This window comes from Procambarus clarkii, chromosome 72 (genome assembly GCF_040958095.1).
Source record: "Procambarus clarkii isolate CNS0578487 chromosome 72, FALCON_Pclarkii_2.0, whole genome shotgun sequence".
Taxonomy (NCBI): Eukaryota; Metazoa; Arthropoda; class Malacostraca; order Decapoda; family Cambaridae; genus Procambarus; species Procambarus clarkii.
This window is the reverse complement of record NC_091221.1, coordinates 7663788-7684386: the sequence shown is the minus strand read 5'-3', so window position 1 is coordinate 7684386 and position 20599 is coordinate 7663788. Positions and strand designations below refer to the sequence as shown.

Here is a 20599-nt window from a genome sequence, read left to right as displayed (position 1 = left end):
CTGTGTGGGTGTGGTTGGGTGTATATAGGAGCTGTGTGGGTGTGGTTGGGTGAATATAGGAGCTGTGTGGGGTGTGGTTGGGTGTATATAGGAGCTGTGTGGGTGTGTGGTTGGGTGTATATATGAGCTGTGTGGGTGTGGTTGGGTGTATATAGGAGCTGTGTGGGTGTGGTTGGGTGAATATAGGAGCTGTGTGGGTGTGGTTGGGTGTATATAGGAGCTGTGTGGGTGTGTGGTTGGGTGTATATAGGAGCTGTGTGGGTGTGGTTGGGTGTATATAGGAGCTGTGTGGGTGTGTGGTTGGGTGTATATAGGAGCTGTGTGGGTGTGTGGTTGGGTGAATATAGAAGCTGTGTGGGTGTGGTTGGGTGTACAGGGGGAGGGTAATAAAACCCTCCCCTGAGGGTGAGTGTGCAAGGGAGGGTGTGTGTGTGTGTAAGCAGCTCCACAGAGTAGGAGTGTGTGAGAGAAAACTCTTCCTACACCCCCATTTCCAGTGGGGATATGGGAGGAGCTTCATGGGTAACAGGGGGGGGGGAGGGTGAAGACTGACCTCACTAGAGGGTGAATAGGTATAGGTGTCAATATTGAATTGAATGACAAAACTAACAAAAAGATGAATTAGTTCATCAGAGCAATTGGTATTTACATACGTGTCTGTGTGTGTATGTACGTGTGTGTGTGTACGCGTGTGTATGTGTGTGTATGTTTGCTTGTGTATTTAGCTGCACGCAGACGAAGGTGTCATCTGATTACCTACACTTGGGGATGAAAGCCCGTATAAAAGCCCCTCGCTCTGCCTAGTATAACTCATACCTTCCACCTGTCTCATCTTCTCTAGTTCCTCTCCCAGTCACCAGATCTTGCAGTCATGAGGTAAGCGCTGTCTTGCTTGGGTTCATTTAGCCTCCGAGAAGCTCAGACGTTCCTAATTGAGTTAAGTCAGGTTCATGCCCAGTCTTAAGCTTATGAGCATGAGTACGAGTCAGTCTTGAGCATATGAGCGTGAGTACGAGTCAGTCTTGAGCTTATGAGCGTGAGTTTGAGTCAGTCTTGGGCTTGAGTCAGTTTGTAAGTTTAGCGTCAATGAATCGTCAAGATATGCGCAGTACCAATGTATAAGTGAAGCTTGCCTAAGTTAAGCTGCGCCAATTGTATATTTAGATGTAATCCAAAACCCTAAGATCAATGTGTACCGTTCAGCAAAAATTCCACCGTCGGAAAAACTGCATTAAGTGTAGCTTCTCACACACAGGCCTAATATAGTACATATTTGCACTATAATATGCATAGAAAAGTTAAGCTTGTTGTTGCTTTTTTCTCTTGGGCCCGATTCAAAGTTATTAGAAAGAAGAAAGTAGACTTTTTTTTGAGTGCAACACGTTTTGTATCTAGATCTATTTTTGTATCTATAGTTAACTCAAGTAGGGTTCCGGGCGATGCCTGGGGCGACCCGGCCTGATTCCACCGAAAAGAAAAGAAAGAAATAGCAATAATGAACTCCAAAATATATTGTTCAACACCTCATAATTATAGGAACAGACAGCTTCGTGCTATATCTCATACCGTCTCCTCCTACCTCTTCCCCACTTGTACAGCTTCGTGTTATCATATCTCTCACCCTCTCACCTCTTCCCCACAGGTACAGCTTTGTGTTATCATATCTCTCACCCTCTCACCTCTTCCCCCACAGGTACAGCTTCGTGTTATCATATCTCTCACCCTCTCACCTCTTCCCCCACAGGTACAGCTTCGTGTTATCATATCTCTCACCTCTTCCCCCACAGGTACAGCTTTGTGTTATCATATCTCTCACCCTCTCACCTCTTCCCCACACAGGTACAGCTTCGTGTTATCATATCTCTCACCCTCTCACCTCTTCCCCCACAGGTACAGCTTCGTGTTATCATATCTCTCACCCTCTCACCTCTTCCCCCACAGGTACAGCTTCGTGTTATCATATCTCTCACCTCTTCCCCACAGGTACTGCTTCGTGCTACTAGGTCTCCTGGCCTTCGTGTGTGTCACTTCAGGCTACGACCTGGAGGACCATCAAGAGAACAGGTGCGCCATCGTCTATCGCCTTGATTACCGAGACTGACGAACTTGTTGAGAGTTAAAAACGCAGCCGGTAGAAATATGGGTTAATGTGGTCGTCTGAGATATGGTTTGAGTAATCACTTGGGAATGGGGATGATGTTGCTGACTGAGATGAGGGCAAGGTAGTCTACCATGAGAACGGCGGTAAAAGAAATCGATAACCAGAGGTCGATGTATGTTTCCTCCTCCCATTCACTTAACATTTCATTATTGTCAGCCTCACAGGCAAACAAATATTATATATATATATATATATATATATATATATATATATATATATATATATATATATATATATATATATATATATATATATTGGTATACGAAACTTCAAAAAGCTTGATTATCAAACCTCACACCAGAAAATGAGGAGAAGACGACGTTTCGGTCCAGTATCAAGTCGATTGTGATAATGATTCAGGATTGATGGTCACACAATCGACTTGATAATGGGCCAGAGTATTTTAAAACGATTTTGAGTCTTCGTCTGATTTTATTTCCTACCCTGTCTTTTAATTTTGTTGTTTTACAAATTTGTAAATCTTGTTGTTTAAGCCTGTGTCAATATCATTTATATAATTGTAAACAACCTAGATGCCAGGATATGACCCCTGGGGAACTCCACTTACAAGGGTTTACTTACTGAAACTTAATTCCATTTATGCAAACTCATTTTTTTCAAAGACTGCTGAATTCAAGGTATAAAATTTCCTAATTTTTTTACTACCAACTACTTGAAGTATTCCGGAAAATAATGAGAGATAAATTTCTTTAAAAAAAAACCCTGTCCCTTAGCAAGACCATGTTGTGAATCCCTTATTAATCTACGTTTTCCTAGATGTAAACGAAGTGTTCCATGCAAAGTTGTACATTATATATAATTCAGGGTGTTTTACGTGTTGTGTTTTTTTAATCAAATTCGCATTTCCGTGCTTCCTTTAACATGTATCTTTTTTAACCCTTGCAGGAGAGAAAATGGTGCCTTTGGAGGCATAATTGAACGTCACGGAGGCAGACGAGGTCATCGCGGTGGTGGAGGCAGACATCACGGAGGTGGACATCACGGAGGTGGACATCATGGAGGTGGCGGAGGTGGACATCATGGAAATGGAACTCGTCCCCCCAGGCCTGCTTTCAATATCACCACTACCATCAATACCACCACTACCACCTCCCCTCCCAGCACCTAGTGGCAAATAAGCCTAAGAAGGGATCTGACAGAAGAGTTAAAGCATTGCACGACCAACGTTGCACAGATTGCTACAAATTACAATATTGAAAAATATTATGTTATTAAACACCTATCATAATTATAACTTGCACACAGTACCCAAATAAAGACATAATGAATTCACAATGTTATTTAAACTATTGTTACATTGATGCAACTTTGCCACAACAATATTTTATCTAGTGTTACATTGATGAAACTTTGCCACAACATTATTTTATCTAGTGTTACATTGATGCAACTTTGCAGCAACGTAATAATGTTTAAAAATCCTATGAGACAACGTTATATGTGTGTAACAGGAAAGACCCAGAGAGATAAAATAATCACTATTGGACTTAAATTTAACCAACTTTTCACTGAAAAGTGTATACGAGAGAAAATAATAAAAATATTACTACTAATAATGATACCAATGCAAAAAGGCGAAAAGGAACATTAGCAATAACATCAATAAAACAATAAGAACAGGAAAAAGAATATCATTAGGAAATACATGAACAAAGACAATAACTTTCACGAGAGAAGCAACAAATACCAACAAATAAGCAAGAACAATAGAACAAAAAATGGAATAACATCATAACAAGAACATCTAATAAACAATAAAGATACAAACATCAACAGGAAAGCTAAAACAGCAGAAAAAATAGAAACAGTTATAGAACATAATAAATAAAATAAAAATACAGAACACCAGCAACAAAGACAAAAACAAATAAAGAATAACAACGGCAAGACACGATAATATCGCAGACAATAATGATTACAAAATAAATAAATGTGAAAAGGGTAAGTCTTAATATCGTGGAAAAATAATAATAATTGAGTATATATTTTTTATACATTGTATAAACGTATAAAATGAAGTATATATAAATGAAGTAATATTGAGGCTATACACATATATCTTCAGATTATATAAACACTACAGAGAATATATGCACTGAGAGGTTTATACAGATTCAGGGTGAGTATACTCTAAAAGTATATTTTACTACAAAAAATATGTTCAGGACTAAAAAAGTATATTTGCTGGACGGTTAGTAGGGTCTTTGGCGGCCTTATTAACTTTCCCGCGGGCGATCGGTTCAACTCCAACACTAAAACAACTGAAGAACTTTCTTGTTTTTGCTATACAGTATGAATATTAATAGTGCAGATTATGTAAAAGATCACTTTTATTCATCCGCGAGAGAGATTCTGGGGAGAGAGAGAGAGAGAGAGAGAGAGAGGGAGAGAGAGAGAGAGAGAGAGAGAGAGAGAGAGAGAGAGAGAGAGAGAGAGAGAGAGAGAGAGAGAGAGAGAGAGAGAGAGAGAGAGAGAGAGAGAGAGAGATAGGCACACAAATTACTTGTGCTGTTATCAAAATAACCAGGTTACCGACAATAGACGCTAAGCTAAGAACGTTAGTTTGAAGCAAGTAAACTATTTTCCTTCCTAAAAAATTGCACACCATTTGACACCCTTCTCGCTTCCGGCACTCTGATCGAGTCTAACGATTTACTATATATACAAGACAATGGGGCTCATTGAGCACTTCTCCGGTTGCTCTCCTCCACATATATAACTTCAGGCATACTATCAAGCTCTCTATTAAATAAAAAGAAAATATACTAATTTAAAACACAACTCATCGCATATTCGTCAGTTTCCTGAAATGTTTCATTTTTAATAGCCTGTTTTCTTCCCAATCTTTGATATATCTGGAAAAAAACAAACATTTAGATTTGTTTTTGCCACCCCCTTCTATATATTATTATGACGTGTTGTGGGTAGGTAGGTGCGTACGTCCCTTCTGTACAACCAACCAAAACCCGTAGAGTGCTTGTACTTTGATCAGGAGATCACCCTGTATGCTTCCTGTTCTTGGAGAGGGGCTCAGCATCACACATTTAGGGGGGGTGCAGCTCCAACACTGGCCTCGTTGTCACGTGTACACACCCAATTCGAGCCGCTGTGACTCCCCACTCTCTCCTTATTTTGGTATGACCTCCTCAATCCACCTTTCTTTGAATTATAATTCTGTACCACCCTGTCCACAGCTGTGGTTCTCTCTCTCTCTCTTTCTTTCTTTTCTACTTTCTGGGAAGCCTCACTAGGACATGGGCAAACACTGGTGAATTATATACATTTACTAGACAGAGAACATGTACAACACAAATACATGGATAATAACATGACTCCAACACTCTATGCTATTATAGTCAGGTTGCAATCCGATACCATCAGGAATATCCCGCCAAACACACACCGAAACTACGACGTTGGTACAACGTTCGAACAAGTTTTAACACCTCCTAACCAGTTATAACAACCAATATAGCAAGTTGTAACAACGTTGTAATACATCATAACACGTTAAGCCAAGATGTAACAACTTTATTACAAGTTGTAACAAGCGGCAAATAGAGACAGTTTCGGTTTGTGTTTCCAGGGATATCAGCTACTTATATCAAGTGGTAGCCCACTGGTATCACAGAAGCATGTGAAACTCCACTCCACTGCTTCTGGTCTTGACTGGTCCCAGTCAAGTCATATATTTGTTACTCTATCATAAAATTTCAGAAGGTTTGTTAGGCATCATTTCCCTTCCCTGAACCCATGTTGGGGTTTGTTTACATTCTAATGCTCTCTAAGTGTATAGCCAGTCTTTGGCTGATTATTCTTTCAAGCACTTTGCAGTGGATGCTTGTCAGTGATACTGGTCTGTCGTTTAGTGCCTCTTCTGTGTATGTGTGCGTGTGTGTGTACTCACCTAGTTGTGCTTGCGGGGGTTAAGCTTTGTCTCTTTGGTCCCGCCTCTCAACCGACAATCAACTGGTGTACAGATTCCTAAGCCTACTGGGCTCTATTTTACTTATATTTGAAACTGTGTATGGAGTCAGCCTCCACCACATCACTTCCTAGTGCGTTCCATTTATTAACTACTCTAAAGTGAGGACATGTGTGTGTGTGGTGTGTGTGTGTGTGTGTGTGTGTGTGTGTGTGTGTGTGTGTGTGTGTGTGTGTGTGTGTGTGTGTGTGTGTGTGTGTGTGTGTGTGCTTGCGTGTGAGTGTGCTTGTGTGTGTGTGTGTGTGTCTAAAATCACAGGACACATGTTCATCGAGTATGTCACTTAATCTTGTGTACGTGCAGGGTTAGGAGTATAAAAAACTGTACGTTCCACATTTATTTCATTCTGGGCTACCACCTATCAGCCACAGTCGCATCCAGCCACCACACTCTCCACAACTTCATCATGAGGTGAGCATTTTTGCTCGAGCTTAACTGTCGTCCTGAAACTTCAGTTGTTCCAGCTTGAGTTGTATCAAGTTTGCGTGTAGAATCACTAAGTTGAGCTGTCTCAGCTATTTATGTAGTTTACCAATGCAGAGATGTGTTAATTATACTTGAAATTTACTTATTATAAGACCATAATAAATGTGGAAACTGCATTCATCCTATTGGCCCATACGAACTTCTGGTTTACGTATGCAAAGGGTCATCTAAAAAGTGAAACAAATAATGCGAGATTCTCTTAAACAAAAAGCCCTGTCTACATATCATATCCAATCTATCCTCAGGGAGAGGATTCCCTGGATAATCAATTCGAAACCACTATATAATTAGTGGTATTATATGCCCCTATCAATGGTTAGGTTAGCTTACAGTTATATTAGCTTAAAGTTAGGTTAGGTTAAATTTAATAACGTTTGGCAATGTTAATACAGTGGAGAGACGGCACCACTCCCGTGCCAGGTAAGTCCACTACGGGCTCACCATAGCCTGTGCTACTTGCCCCGCTCCTGTGCAGGGTAAGTTACGGGCTCACCATAGCCCGTGCTACTTGCCCCGCTCCTGTGCCAGGTAAGTTACGGGCTCACCATAGCCCGTGCTACTTGGAACCTGTTCCGAGTAGCTGAATCTATAACAACATAATACAGTGAATAATTTTCAAACGTGAAAAATGAAATTCGAAAACAACTTCAGGATCCCCATGAATATCATTAACAGACAACCAAATAAAAAACTGTTAAACGTTTTATTTTATATTTTAAACCAATAATTCATAATGCAATACAGTTATAACTTGAGAATATTTTATATTTCGGACAAGGTTCACCTGCCAGCTTACAAGTAGACTATTATTGGCCATAATATGCTTTAAGACCAACACAAATATCTAGATAAATATCAAGGTTCGATGGTGAGGGGGGGTTCGATGTCTCGTTTTAATGGATTTACTCTGAGAACACACTGGTCTATGGTTACACTGCTTCGTGTTATCATCTCTCTCTCCCTCTCCTCTCCACCTCTCCCTAGCAGATAAAGCTTTATCATGTCTCTCATTCTCTCCTCTCACCTCTCCCCCAACAGGTACAGCTTCGTGTTAATGGGTCTCTTGGCCCTGGTGTGTGTCACTTCAGGCTTCATCCTGGAAGACCAACAAGGCGTTGGAGAGTTCCTGGACCAACACGAGAACAGGTACACAATGTATCAACTGTCCAATTGAGAATCGAGGCTAAGTGATCAGATAAAAAAAGATGAAAATGCGAACGGGTAAAATATAGATTGATATGGTCGGTTCAGATATCTGAAGATACGATTTAGATACGACAAAACTTGATATGGTCGGTGCAGATATCTGAAGATACGATTTAGATACGACATAACTTGATATGGTCGGTTCAGATATCTGAAGATACGATTTAAATACGACAAAACTGATTATTATCGTTTCTTTCACAAAGATACTCTGTTAGTGCAACATAGTGATCTCATGAAGATAGCACATTGCTGACAAAACGTCGAATGGAACACATTCAAAAGAAAATTAACAATATTCACAATTCTGTTGTGTTTAATGACATGTGTACTATAGAAAACCTGCTTCCAAAATATACTAATATATATATATTTTTACAACTCTTGCAGGAAAGAAATGAATGATGCCTCTAAGAAAGTTGGACATGATATGGAAGAAATACGTCAAGCAGTACCTACCCCCACCACACCCACCAACCCTACAACCACGAAGACCACCACCAAACCTACAACCCCCACCACAACCACCAAACCTACAACCCCCACCACAACCACCACCACAACCACCAAACCTACAACCCCCACCACAACCACCACCACAACCACCAAACCTACAACCCCCACCACAACCACCACCACAACCACCAAACCTACAACCACCACCACCACCACCACCACAACCACCAAACCTACAACCCCCACCACAACCACCAAACCTACTACCACGAAGACCACCACCAAACCTACAACCCCCACCACAACCACCAAACCTACTACCACGAAGACCACCACCAAACCTACAACCACCAAGACCACCACCAAACCTACAACCACCAAACCTACAACCACCAAGACCACCACCAAACCTACAACCACCAAGACCACCACCAAACCTACAACCACCAAGACCACCACCAAACCTACAACCACCACCACAACCACCAAACCTACTACCACCAAGACCACCACCAAACCTACAACCACCAAGACCACCACCAAACCTACAACCACCAAGACCACCACAAAACCTACAACCACCAAGACCACCACCAAACCTACAACCACCAAGACCACCACCAAACCTACAACCACCAAGACCACCACAAAACCTACAACCACCAAGACCACCACCAAACCTACAACCACCAAGACCACCACCAAACCTACTACCACGAAGACCACCACCAAACCTACAACCACCAAGACCACCACCAAACCTACTACCACCAAGACCACCACCAAACCTACAACCACCACCACAACCACCAAACCTACAACCACCACCACAACCACCACCACCAAACCTACTACCACCAAGACCACCACCATACCTACAACCAACAAGACCACCACCAAACCTACAACCACCAAGACCACCACCAAACCTACAACCACCAAGACCACCACCAAACCTACAACCACCAAGACCACCACCAAACCTACAACCACCAAGACCACCACCAAACCTACAACCACCAAGACCACCACCAAACCTACAACCACCAAGACCACCACCAAACCTACAACCACCAAGACCACCACCAAACCTACAACCACCAAGACCACCACCAAACCTACAACCACCAAGACCACCACCAAACCTACAACCACCAAGACCACCACCAAACCTACAACCACCAAGACCACCACCAAACCTACAACCACCAAGACCACCACCAAACCTACAACCACCAAGACCACCACCAAACCTACAACCACCAAGACCACCACCAAACCTACAACCACCAAGACCACCACCAAACCTACAACCACCAAAACCAACAGTCACGAAGACCACCACCAAACCAACAGTCACGAAGACCACCACCAAACCAACAGTCACGAAGACCACCACCAAACCAACAGTCACGAAGACCACCACCAAACCAACAGTCACGAAGACCACCACCAAACCAACAGTCACGAAGACCACCACCAAACCAACAGTCACGAAAACCACCACCAAACCAACAGTCACGAACACCACCACCAAACCAACAGTCACGAAGACCACCACTAAACCAACTACCCCCTAAGAGTGCCACCAAATCTACTACCATGCCATCCGGCAAGTAAACGGTGAAATGAAAGAACCAGACGATAAATGCGCTACCAACACTGCACAGACATCTACCAATAGCTTCAATAAAATATATTATGTATGCAAAACTCACGTTATTTATAACAAATACATCAGAGATGTGAATGCATAAAAAACTACAAGAGTGATATTCCAATAATGTCATTATATAAGAGAAAATAACATTCCTTACATTTTTAGACAACCTTAAAATCTTCATCTACTTTTGTTTAAGTTGTTTTAAAGTTAAACCATAAGTAAAGAAATAAAACAACTTAAAGCAGATAAATAAATTCTTAAATACAGTAATATTTACAAAATACAAATAAAACTAGAAGAATATCATCAAGAACCTTGAAAAGATATCATTAAGAACATTAATAGAACATCAAAAAGACCATAAATACATTATATGTTCTAAGAACTTAAAGAAAAAACATCAACCAGATTATTAAATAACAAAGATAAAAGCACAGTAGAAAGAACTAGTTATAAAGCCAAAATCGACGACAAAAACAGACCCAAATAGCAACAAAACAGCAAAGACAACAATTAAAAAAGAAACAAAACAAATAAAGAAACCATTCGCAACAAAAAAAAACAAATAAAGGAATAAAAATCTAATCAATAACAAGAACCACAAATAAGAACAAATTAGAAACTTAAGAAAATAAGAACAACAGATAATTAAGAACATTGTTTTGCATAAATAAATTCAATAGTATTGTTACACATGACTTCGGATGACATAAACCCCACAGAGAATATTTTCAATGAGAGGTTTACCTCGTTTCTCGCTCTTTACTCTGAAAGTTTATTTTGGATCAAAAAAACTGTTATATTCATTATTAAAGTATACTGTTATTTAATCAGTATAATGGCCTTAATCACCCTCCCGCGGGTGGTAGGCCTTATTTCCATCATTAAACCAACTAAAGAACATTTTTATTTTGACTACAGTGTATGAAAATTAATAAAACAAAGTCTATAAGAAGATCACTTTATTTATCCAACAGAGAGAGTGAGTACCCATCTTCCTGTTTTATAACTACTTATAGTAACGATGAGAACTATAGTATATATACCGACGTATAACGCAATTAGAAAGTAGTAATCGGTACTAATAAGTTTAGAAAAAAACAGGAAAACGATTTTCTACGTGCAAAGACAAACTAAACCCAACTTAACGTTCGTAGGCCGAATACACGCTATCTGAAGTGTAATATAGTACATATATGGGCTATATTAGGGCCTAGGATATTCACGCTTATTGCTTGGCTTCATTTTTTCGGATTCGATAAAGTGAATAGTACAAAGTTCTACTATCTAACTGCTTAGTACGTCAATGTTTGTATTATGGCGCACATAGTTACAAAAACTGCTATCTAAACACGAGGATAGGTTGAGAGAGTCATGAAAACGAATTATTTTTGCTGTTATCGAATTAAGTCGTTTGCCTGCAATACACGTTAAGCTTATTGAACGTTGTTTTTAAACAAGCGATCTCTTTCCTTTTCTGAAAGTTGCACAGCAATTGCAACCCTCCTCGCTTCTGATACTCTGCTCGACTTTATTTATTAAATATTCAAGACAAGGGTTCATTAAGTTCTCATAGCATCTTTACAGTCTTTAAGAACCCTGGCAAATACTGATGCAGGTACCTGATGTCTGACGTCTACAGCAGTTGAAGGAGGCATTCGAGCAAAATTCGGTGTCAAATTTCACTTACGAGATGTAGAATGATGGGACGCTGCCCTTTCTAGGTGTAACAGTCGCGAAAAGGAAAGGAATGGGGCTTCTATACTGCAGTCTACACTAAGGAAACGAACATAGGAATGTGCCTTAATTCCAATAGTGACTGCCCAGACCGGTACAGGAGTAGTGTTCTTAACGCTTACATTGACCGAGCTCTCACTCACAGCTCTGGTTGATAGCAGGTCAACGAGGAACTCTGTAGAGTTAAGAAGGTCCTAGTCAATAATGGCTTCTCTAACGGTTAAGTTGAAGGCGTCATTAAAAGAAAGGTGACACGCCATGCAACCTCTGAAGAGTCAACTAACACAACACCTGTACCTCCTATTAGACTGTTTTAAAGGAACTTGTTTTCGACGGCTCATAAAATGGAGGAAAGTATCCTGAAAGATATTATTGATAGGAATGTAATCCCCACAGACACAAATCAGAAGATACACTTAACAATTTACTACAAAAACAAAAAGACGGCAAACCTACTTATGAACAACTCTCCAGACACCAAACAGAACGCCTTGAAAGAGACCAACGTCGTCTATGCCTTCACATGCCCACTTGGGGACTGTCAGTCCCAAAGATCTCAGTATATTGGAAAGACAACAACGTCTCTCTCTAAGCGATTAATAATGCACAAGCAACAGGGCTCCATTAAGGAGCATATAATCTCCTCACACAACCAGACCATCACCAGAGACATCTTAACAAGCAGCATAGAAATTATCGACAGGTACAACGACTTCAGGAGACTCGACATAAGCGAGGCCCTACACATCAAAAAGTCAAAACCAGCAATCAACAACTAATTAACACATAATTACATTCTACCCACTTCAAAACCCCGAACCAACACAGAAACAGTAGAAGCAAGAACACAGATCACGCAATGGCATATTAATACCCTTTATGCCATTGATCCACTTGTTCCTCTCAATCATATCCTTTATCACCTCACCCCAAGCGAATAAAAGCTTTGGCAGAGTATGGAAAATTTGTCTTTGAAAATATTAGGAGTGCCTTGCGAAACGCTTCGCTAGGCATCAGACCATAAATATAGTGTGAAAATGAGCTTTGGAGAGTTAATTTTTCAACTTCCCTCGACAGTGAAGAAAAACATAAGAAATATTGAGAAGATTCGTATTAGAATCATTAATCGTTAGAATCATAAAATCATTAGTCTAAGATGAAGTTAATGAGAGCATTAAACTGCTGTTGGAAAGTTTGTTTATATAATTCTCTTGATTGAAGATTTTATAATTCTGTTCAAAATTATATTAATCACGCTCATACTCTTTTAGAGATTATTAGCAATATTTGGGATGGCACTGCATCGAAGACTTTTGGTTGACAAAGAAGAGGCAGTTCAATTACCCTCTCCCGTTGGGTCTTTATTGTCTTGTCATCCAGAACTTTTCCTCAACAAATCAAAATTGTAGGTTTCATTAATCTTCTGATATGTGTAATATTGTCTTATGGACAATATATGTAAGAGATTCTTGGGTAAGGGGCTAGTGACCGTGTTCTTTGGTGAAAACTGGAAGAACATTATTAGTTGAATAACTTTCCGGTCTATTTCTCCTTTCCTTTGGATGCTTATAAGACTATCATGAGAGATAAACATAATGCGTCTTCCTGACCCTAAAGTGGGATGCTGTCTCTTCCTGCTGCTGCCTTTGTTACAGTTAAATATTTATATACTTAAGTTTGTTTCCCTCTGTGGTCACTTGCGTGTTCTCAAGTCTCACACTCGGGTCTCTTTCGTGGCCTTCCTCTGGTAATTAAAGTTTGAATACTTTATTGATATCTGTGTTTGTGTTCTGCCAAGATCTTTGTCACCTGAATTATGATCTTCTCATTCTGTGTTCAGCATTGATACTGTATCGTTCACCGAGAGATTTCTCCTAATATACTGCAACTGTGTAGGGTCTTTAATTCTCGTGTCGTTCACACATGGGTTCTCAATATAAATTCTTGCTTTTTGTGTAATTTTTCCAAACTTTACCGCAGTTTCTTCAACTTTTCTTCTCTCACAAACCATTGTTATATATCAATATTTTGATTCAAAATATAAGTTTTCAACAGACAGAAAATATTTTTCCCTCTTTACCTTTGAATGTGTGTTAGTCGCAGTTATGATGCTTTTCAGCCCGCGTGTTCAACATTATTCTAATGGCCTAATGACAATCTCCTCTGAATCTCCACATAAAGACGATGGTGCTGGATAGTTCTGCATGGAGCAAAGGGAGATCACAGCGAAGCAAAAGAGATATACGTGGCTACACACAGCTGTCGTTTGAGGTAAAATATGAAAATGCGAATGCGGCTAATTAAAAACATAAGCACGACTGTCTCATTAGCTGAATTTGCGTCATGAACATGATAGTTGTGCGTCTCTAGCGGTCAATGGAAGTTCAAGGGCATTTTAATCACCATATCACACACGTGGAGGTTAGATGGTTGGACTGTATATAACTGTTCCCCTCTCAGACCAGTGTCATTCCAACCTTCTACCAGCCCGCTGCCTTCAACCAGCCTGCTGCTCTCTACCGCCACCTCACCTTCACTGAACTTCAACATGAGGTGCGTGTTCTGGCTGTGGTTAAGCTGTCCTATAGGAAGTTCACATGTTCATAGCAGTTCTGTGCAAAGCTTGAGAGTAGTTATTCTAAGATGAACTCTGCTAGATGTATTATAAATTTACGACGTCATTTAACTGCTATGACTTAGCTTTTTGTGTGTTTTGTGCAAACAACTAAATTTGCGTTTTGTTCAAATCAGGGTTTCTCTAATTTACTGATTTTCTGAAAACTAAACAGTTTTATTAAACATTATTATGACTTCAAGAGACAGGCAGTATTATGGAATTCGTTTTGTCGTCGGGCCAAGAGTTTAAAGTATGGATTGTGCCTTAAAACCAACCACATTTTATGCTAATGGTGTTACAAAGGACATTACAACAGTAACACATTAACCTAACTCTCCATTCATCTGGGCTCTATTAGTGATTCGAACCGTGGACACCCAACGTGTGAAGCCGAAGCTCTAACGACCGAGCTATTGATACCGAGCTCGATACCGAGCTGAAAAACGTTGTCATATTAACTGCGTTATAGTCCACTTTTATTTCACAATGCAATACAGTGGCTATGTAATTTTTAGAGAATTAGTCGATATTTCCATGTAAATTGATAGTTCATTGACAAATCACCGAATCATCAGGTGCGCAGATAGACAAAATCTTCAGTTCAACTCTAAATGTTCCTGTATGATAACCATTACTTATTTTGTTGATAACCAGATCCATTTTGTATTGCCCAGAGCTGATGTTTACGATGTTATCGTTGTAAATGAGTACGCTGAGAGCTTCTCCATCTATGATAGCATTGCAATTAACTTAATTTTGTTTATTTATGTCACAACTGTAAACTTGTTGAGTCTATCGGATGTGGAGGGATTTGTGTAGTAGCAAAAAGTGTCTCATTCGGATAACTATAATCCCCCCCATTGTCATTATCATCCACGTAATCGTCAACCTCATCATCAACACCATCAATTAATATCACACCGCTCGGAGCCGGATCCGTTTATGGGCCCCCATCCTCTAGTCAAAGAGGGAATTTAACAGCTTTAACACCATGTTCATGGGCCCCTTGGTGTTAGTGGACCCTCCCTGGTGTTTGTGGACCCTTCCTTGTGTTTGTGGATCCCCCCTGGTGTTAGTGGATCCCCCTGGTGTTTGTGGACCCTTCCTTGTGTTAGTGGATCCCCCTGGTGTTAGTGGACCCTCCCTGGTGTTTGTGGATCCCCCTGGTGTTTGTGGGTTTTATGCCATGGCATACGCGACCTATAAGGTAAGGTGGCCTTGACCTCACTATCATCAACCTTGCCCTCAATAAACATTCTTATCACCGTCACCGTAACTATTTTACCTCAAACTTTTTTCTCTCTTCTCCCCTACAGGTACAGTTTCGTGCTGCTGGGTCTTCTGGCCTTCATGTGTGCCACTTCAGGCTACGTCCTGGAGGACCAGGACGACGCTCTCAGCGACACCGACGACCTTCCAGAAGGGGTCGTCCTCGAAAACTACGATGGGGACAGGTACGAAAACTTATGAGTAAACAGCTAAAAGAAAGCTGAAGTTCTCCACTACTGTTCTGTTCTCATTTTTTTTTGTCACAAAGATGAACCATCTTGCACCTGGCGTGTTCTTATTGATCAATATTGTAAGAATTGTTCGTCTTAGCAGTTCACAAAAACTTATCCTCGTCATCAGCTAGCCCCACGATGCACAATTGTTCACTGTTTTCTTTTGTTGCTGCACTAATGTGTCCTGTTGAGAGAACCTTCAGACTGAATACATACTAAATTTGTAATTTATGGTCATATGATTGTGACCCTGAAAGGTTCTTTTAACAGCTACTGAGTCTGTTGCTTATCCAGGAATAGAACGCAGTGAGGAAAATAAGAACGCAATGATATTTCCGTTTTCCAGTCAAGATCTAAATTAAGGAACAAACTGCAATCTCGTCTCTTGCTTAACACCTTTAATATCCAATGACCAGAGAAGTGTCTGAGGTGTTTTGCCTTTAATATTAGCAGAATTTGTTCACTGGTAACATGAAATATTTGAGAGTATATATATATATATATATATATATATATATATATATATATATATATATATATATATATATATATATATATATATATATATAACAAATACTTGCATTTGTTAATATATATTATGTATTATACACTGCAGGGCCGAACAGATAGATGTTGCTGACATTGAATTAAGGAGAAACAGCCGCCAGAAGCACGGACGCCACCACGGTCACCACGGACATGGCAGCCACAGCCACGAACATCATCATAGACGCACAAGGAGGAGGAGGAGGAGGACTACAACCACCACGCCAACCACTACTAGCACAACTACCACCTCCACGACTACCACTACCGCAACTACCCCATCCTCCACCTCCACCACCACCGTCCCCACTACCGCGGGGTAGTGCCACACAGAAATTAACAACAAAAATTCCGTGTCAGTGTAGCTAACAAATGGAATGCACTAGGCAGTGATATGGTGGAGGCTGATTCCATACACAGTTTCAAATGTAGATATGATAGAGCCCAGTAGTCTCAGGAATATGTACACCAGTTGATTGATTTGTGAGAACCGGGAACAAAGAGCCAGAGCCCCGCAAGGACAACTAGGTGAATACAACTACCAACACCACTACCCCAACTACTAACATCACTATCCAAACTACCACCACCACTATCCCAACTACCACCGTATAGACCATTGATTCAGAAACGACACGTGTTTGGATTTTCGTAATACGACCATCGTAGCACAGACAACACCTGCTCACATTTAAAAATGATATTGTGTATGTTATCTTTACATCTTTCGTAACAGAAATAACAACAATATAGGTGCAAAAGGGTTGATGGCAGATTCATAACAAAAAACATGAAACCAAAAGAAACATTTAGAAGGTACAAGAAAAATGTACAAAATAAAGAATATGAACAGTGACGACAAAAACACAGTCAGGATCGTCAGCAAGAACATGAATGGCAGCTTAGGTAAACACCTAAGAGAAGAAGAACAACAATGGGTAACATAAAAACGAAAGAATCTATTAGAAGTGCAAAAACACACACGAATAAAATGAACGACAACACCATCAAGAGTTAAACAAGGACAAAAAAGGAGTAATAATGAAAGCAAATTAAAATGTATAAAACAAGAACGAAAGAAACAAAATATCAACACAAAACGACAAAGCAAGCAACACCCTCAACATCAACAAAGCAACAACATCAATAATGGTTACAGTGATTATGTTTTAAGATAAATTAACATAATTACTTTTGTAATAGTGTCAAGTGAAGAATACTTGCAGGTAAATTCAGTTCTATTCACTTACTAATAACATTAATAATATTTTATTTAGAAAAAATACACATGAGCAGATTACAGTAGTTACCTAGTGGGTAGAATATTTGTATATTTTATCACACCACAAATTAGATGCAACGTTTCGGTCATTAATACATCTTGAAGTTGAATAATTGAGTGGATGTAAATAGAAACTGCCTCGTATGGGCCAGTAGGCCTTCTGAAGAGACCTTCATTCATATGTTCTATGTTCTTTTTCTTAAATGTTATAATTCTGAGGCGAGAATCACGTTCAAATAACACGTTACAAAAGATTGTTGAGATGACGAGAGGCTCCTTATTAATTTAAAGTGACACGAAGAATTTTTGTAAAGTGACATGATGATATTGTCTACATGACTTGAAGCACATTATATTTAAGGGTGAAGGGAATTGTTGTTTAAATAACATGAAGATTGATATTGTTCAAATGATTTCAGGCATTTTACTGCTGTATTTGTTAAAAACAATTGGATAATAAAGATTAATATACTGCATGTATAGACTAAATGAATTCCAATCCTGGATTCCACGTATAATAATGGCGTGACTTTGATCATTACAACTCATCTAGCAGAATGTATACTATTCTATCATCTTCGTAGTTTGAATACACAAATCATACCATCGTCTAAATGGTATACCTGAGCTCACTCTGGTGTATTCTAGCGTCATCAAAACAAAACGTAATGTATCCAGTACACTGGACCAGTCATCATATGAAACAACGTAATTACAGAGGGCTTATTGACCTCTGTGACACCTTGTATCACCTCATCCATCTTGGTTATGTACTCGCTTGTTCAAGTCAACTTGTTCATGTAAAAACTTTAACGTAAAACGGCAACATGGAATTTTGGACTTTCCTTATTATGACTACTCATAGCCCAGTAGATTACGTGGCCCAGTAATCTCGTCAATGAAGATTTTATCATTCTGATCAAAATTATATTAATCACGCTCATATTCTTTTAGAAATTATTAGCAATATTTGGGATGCCACTGCATCAAAGACTTTTAGGTAGAAAATGAAGATGCAGTCCAACTGCCCTTTCCCGTTGACTCTTTATTGTCTTGTCATCCAGGAATTTTCCTCAACAAATCAAAATTGTAGATTTCATTAATTTTCTAATATGTGTAATATTGCCTTATGGATTATATCTATATAAGAAATTCTTGTGTAAGGGGCTGATGACTGTGTTCTTTTGTGAAAACCGGAAGAACATTATTAGTTGAATAACTATCCGGTCTATTTCTCCTTTCCTTGGATGCATTAAAGACTATCATGAGAGATAAACGTAATGCGTCTTGCTGACCCTAAAGTGGGATGCTGTCTCTTCCTGCTGCTGCCTTTGTTACAGTTAAATATTTATATACTTAAGTTTGTTTCCCTCTGTGGTCACTTGTGTGTTCTCAAGTCTCACACTCGGATCTCTGTCGTGGTCTTTGTCTGGAAAAGTTTGAATACGTCATTATTATCTGTGTTTGTGTTCTGACCAGGTTTTTGTCACCTGAATTATGATCTCCTCCTTTTGTGTTCAGCATTGTTGCTGTATCGTTCACCGAGAGATTTTTCCTAATATACTGCACCTGTGTAGAATTTTTCATTCTCGTGTCATTCACACATGGGTTCTCAATATTCATTCTTGCTTTTTGTGTAATTGTTTCAAACTTTACCGCAGTTTCTTTAAAGTTTCTTCTCTCATAAACCATTGTTATATCCATATTTTGATGCAAAATAAAACTTTTCAACAGACAGAAAATATTTTTCCCTCTTTACCTTTGAATTTATGTTAGTCGCAGTTATGATGCTCTTCAGCCCGCGAATTCAAACTTATTCTAATGGCTGTTCTAACGGCAGTCTTCTCCGAATCTCCACATAAAGACGTTGGTGGTGGATAGTTCTGCATGGATCAATAGGAGATCACAACGAAGCAAAAGAGATACACGTGGCCACACACAGCTGTCGTTTGAAACACAATTTGCAACTGCAATAAAATATGCAACCGCAAATGCGGCTAATAAAAGCGGCTGTCTCATTAGCAGAATTTGTGACATGAACTTAATAGTTCTGCGTCTCTAGCAGTGAATGGAAGATCAACGGCCATTAATCAACATATCACACACGTGGAGGCTAGATGGTTGGACTGCATATAACTGTTCCCCTCTCAGACCTGTGTCATTCCCACCTTCTACCAGCCCGCTGCCTTCAACCAGCCTGCTGCTCTCTACCGTCACCTCACCTTCACTAAACTTCAACATGAGGTGCGTGTTCTGGCTGTGATAAGCTGTCCAATTGGAAGCTCACATGTTCTTTGCTGTTCTGTGCAAAGTTTGAGAGTAATTATTCTAAGACAAACTCTGCTAGATGTATTATAAATTTACGACGTAATTTAACTGCTATGACTTAGCTTTTTGCGTTTTATTTGTGCAAACAACTAATTTTGCGTTCTGTTCAAACCAGGGTTTCTCTAATTTACTGATTTCCTTAAAACTAAATAGTTGTATTAAACATTAATACATGACCTCAAGAGACAGGCAGTGTTATGGAGATGAAAAGTCACAATAAAGTGGCTGAAAAATTTTTGACCAAACCAAACACTAGTAATTGAAGAGACAACGACGGTTTGGTCCCTCCTGGACCATTCTCAAGTCGATTGTCAATCGACTTGATAATGGTCGTGGACTGACCGAAACGTCTTCGTCTCATGAATTTCTAGTGTGTGGTTTGGTCAACAGTGTCATGAACTTCTTTTTGTCGTCTATAAACCTCCAACAGAATCATATTACTTATAGCGACTCTTAGACAAGAGATTAAAGTATGAATTGTGCCATAAAACTAACAACATTTTATACTAATGGTGTTACAAAGGACATTTCAGCAGTAACACAGTAACCTAACCTTCCATTCACCTGGGTTCTAGGAGATTCGAACCGTGGACACCCCAAGTGTGAAGT

At 39.7% G+C, this 20599-nt stretch overlaps 2 protein-coding genes across 2 annotated transcripts; both read left to right on the top strand.

Annotated features, from left to right (window-relative positions):
* The first annotated feature begins 800 nt into the window (after positions 1-800).
* On the top strand, positions 801-3457 carry LOC123773603 (major prion protein 1-like). Its single transcript, XM_045767395.2, has 3 exons — positions 801-876; positions 1984-2064; positions 3068-3457. Exons 1-3 carry the CDS (start codon positions 872-874, stop codon positions 3288-3290), a joined length of 309 nt encoding a protein of 102 aa, XP_045623351.1. The 5' UTR covers positions 801-871; the 3' UTR covers positions 3291-3457.
* A 10696-nt stretch (positions 3458-14153) lies between these two features.
* On the top strand, positions 14154-18138 carry LOC123773649 (lateral signaling target protein 2 homolog). The gene is made up of 3 exons (XM_045767471.2): positions 14154-14268; positions 15649-15786; positions 16451-18138. Exons 1-3 carry the CDS (start codon positions 14264-14266, stop codon positions 16701-16703), a joined length of 396 nt encoding a protein of 131 aa, XP_045623427.1. The 5' UTR covers positions 14154-14263; the 3' UTR covers positions 16704-18138.
* The last annotated feature ends 2461 nt before the right edge of the window (positions 18139-20599 follow it).

Excerpts from the sequence above, each read along its gene's own strand:
- LOC123773603 (XM_045767395.2), top strand. Across the intron at positions 2,065-3,067 it reads GAGGACCATCAAGAGAACAG|GAGAGAAAATGGTGCCTTTG; the intron begins GTGCGCCATCGT and ends TAACCCTTGCAG.
- LOC123773649 (XM_045767471.2), top strand. Across the intron at positions 15,787-16,450 it reads GAAAACTACGATGGGGACAG|GGCCGAACAGATAGATGTTG; the intron begins GTACGAAAACTT and ends TATACACTGCAG.